The sequence below is a fragment of the Eublepharis macularius genome, chromosome 6, assembly GCF_028583425.1.
Source record: "Eublepharis macularius isolate TG4126 chromosome 6, MPM_Emac_v1.0, whole genome shotgun sequence".
Classification (NCBI taxonomy): domain Eukaryota; kingdom Metazoa; phylum Chordata; class Lepidosauria; order Squamata; family Eublepharidae; genus Eublepharis; species Eublepharis macularius.
The window spans coordinates 99691463-99693840 of record NC_072795.1 but is presented as its reverse complement, the minus strand read 5'-3'; the positions used below and the strand labels follow the sequence as shown (position 1 = coordinate 99693840).

The 2378-nt window shown below is 41.4% G+C and overlaps 1 protein-coding gene across 1 annotated transcript; it reads left to right on the top strand.

Moving 5' to 3' along the window:
* The first annotated feature begins 677 nt into the window (after positions 1-677).
* On the top strand, positions 678-1123 carry LOC129332526 (immediate early response 3-interacting protein 1-like). Its single transcript, XM_054983698.1, has one exon. The coding sequence runs from the start codon at positions 735-737 to the stop codon at positions 981-983; it is 249 nt and encodes an 82-aa protein (XP_054839673.1). The 5' UTR covers positions 678-734; the 3' UTR covers positions 984-1123.
* Positions 1124-2378: the final 1255 nt, after the last annotated feature.

The window sequence follows — 2378 nt, the reverse complement described above, 5'->3', positions numbered from 1 at the left end:
GAAAGAGCAATAAAGATGGACAGCCCTTGTCTACATTCAAATGGCAGTCATCAACTAAGGCTACCAGTGACATCTCTGTCCCATAGCCTAGTCTGAAAGGGGTCTAGCACAATTGAATCATTCAGGATTCCTGGAGTTGTTTGTAACCACTCTATCATCTTGCCTAGAAAGGGCAAATTAGAGATGGGGCAATAACCAGCCATTTATTTATTTATTTATTTGTGGTCAGCTTTTCTCACTGAGATCCAAGGTGGATTACAACTGAGTGAGTGAAAATACAATATAATTAACAGCAAGGACATTCACTGAGGAAAGTACAATAATGAACAACAGGATATTCAGGGAAACAGATATAATAGAGAATGGTAGCATAACATTTTTAAGTAGGCATAAAGCTGAGCACAGAGATGAGATCTCTCTGAAACAAAGCATAACTAATTTCTATGCCGTGTATTATTGTTATGAAGCAATGGTTTTTTAAGTAATGGATGGAAAACAGCCTTTTGAATGGCCAAGGAAAAGCTCTTTGCATCAGTAATTGATTAATGATGGACATCAAAGATGCATTATTGTGATCCTTATATGACTTCCGCATCCAGAATGGACAAGGATCCAGAGTACAACTGCTGGTCTTCATGGATCCCAAGATCCTGTCAACGTCCATCATGGTGGCCTCCTGAGGGAGGGAAGAGAGTTGGGCCGCGGTGGCGGCGGCCTGACTGGGGACAGCGGCCATGGCCTTCATTTTGTATTCGCTGCTGCAGGCGGCGCTGCTGGTTGTCAACGCCATCGCGGTGCTGCATGAAGAGCGTTTCCTCCGTAGGATTGGCTGGGGAACAGACCAAGGGATTGGAGGGTTTGGAGAGGACCCAGGAATTAAAGGACAATTAATGAACCTTATCCGATCTGTACGAACCGTTATGAGAGTGCCATTGATTGGGGTGAACACCGTTACAATTGTCTTGCTTTTGTTGTTTGGTTGAAGACAGCCTTTTCAGAGCAACTTGATGAGCATCCGGAACAAGCAGGCTGCAGACCAACTGGTGTTGTGTTCAATGGGATCCGGTCGGATTTAGCTGTGGAAACCACTCCCTTTTCTCAATAAAGTCACCCTTTGTATTTATTGCAAAAAAAAAACAAAAAAAAAACGTCCATCATGGTAACTGAGTTGGAATGATCCATAAATTGACCAGATGATGCACTAGATATTTCTTCTGTCTCAACTATATTACAGTCAGCTTCCAAACTGAAACATATTGGAGAGATTTTTTTGGCAAAAAACCCAAAACAACCATTGGCTATAGAGTCACAACTATAATAATCAGATCCTGAGAATTTAGAGATCCAGACTTTGGGCTCAACAAACATCAAAATGCTTTAAACAACTTTACCTTCAATGGACTTAGATTAATATAACTTTTTATAGGATCACACGGCTAGTTGCTTAAAGTAGCCGCTTCCTCCATGCCTAAGTTATGTAAAGAGACTGTTGCCATAGATGGGGCAAGTGGGAAAATAAGGAGGCAAGTCCCCCCCCCCCACCACACACCCCAAGTTTACTTAAAGGAAAGGCATTTTTCATATATTCTGTTTTTCTGTATTATCATCAGTACATGGAGAGTAGCTCTCAATGGGCTAATTTTGATCTTTGGGACAGAACTGAGGTGGGAGGAGGAATCTGAAAGATAGTTGATAGGTTCCCTTCCAAGCTCCACATTCAGATCTCCCTTTGGACTTCTCATTTTCCTCCTCTCACTTACCTTTGGCTCTCACCTTCTTCCACCAATCTTTGGGAGAGGGACTTTTCCAGGCAAACAAGAGGCTCTCACCGCAGTCTGCACTCCTGTCCTGCAAGTGTCTGGATGATAGAGGTTCGGATAAAGGAGGTGGTGGCATTGTGGAGACAATCAAGGGAAGAGTGAGGATATCTTTAAATAACATTGTTTTATTTTAAGTTGGATTATTGGCAGATTCATTGTTTCTCAGATTGTCCATATGCTGAGATGCTAATTTTTATTAGGAATTTCCCAGGAGCATTTAATCATGTATTGATAACTCTTTTATTGTTCAGTAAATGGGCACTTAGTAGACTCCTGTCTGCTCCCTTTATATCTGGAAAAACTATATTCCTAGTAATAGTGGAAGAAGCAGGAGAGAATGGTGGGCAGGGTTGAGATCTGGTAGCTCTCCTGGTACTCATGTAAAAGCTTACCTATCTGCAACTGTTGTCAATCTCAGTATGAAAAAATCTTCCACTAAAGCTGGAAATGTCTTTTGCTTCCTTGGCACAGCAGTTCCTCCTTGCTTCTATTTTACCACTCATTATAAAAATTGCAGTCTTTTTTTTTAAGTTGGTGAGGTTTCTTAAAAGAAAAGAT

Bases quoted from the DNA above. Each gene is read 5' to 3' on its own strand.
- LOC129332526 (XM_054983698.1), top strand. From the start codon at position 735: ATGGCCTTCATTTTGTATTCGCTGCTGCAGGCGGCGCTGCTGGTTGTC.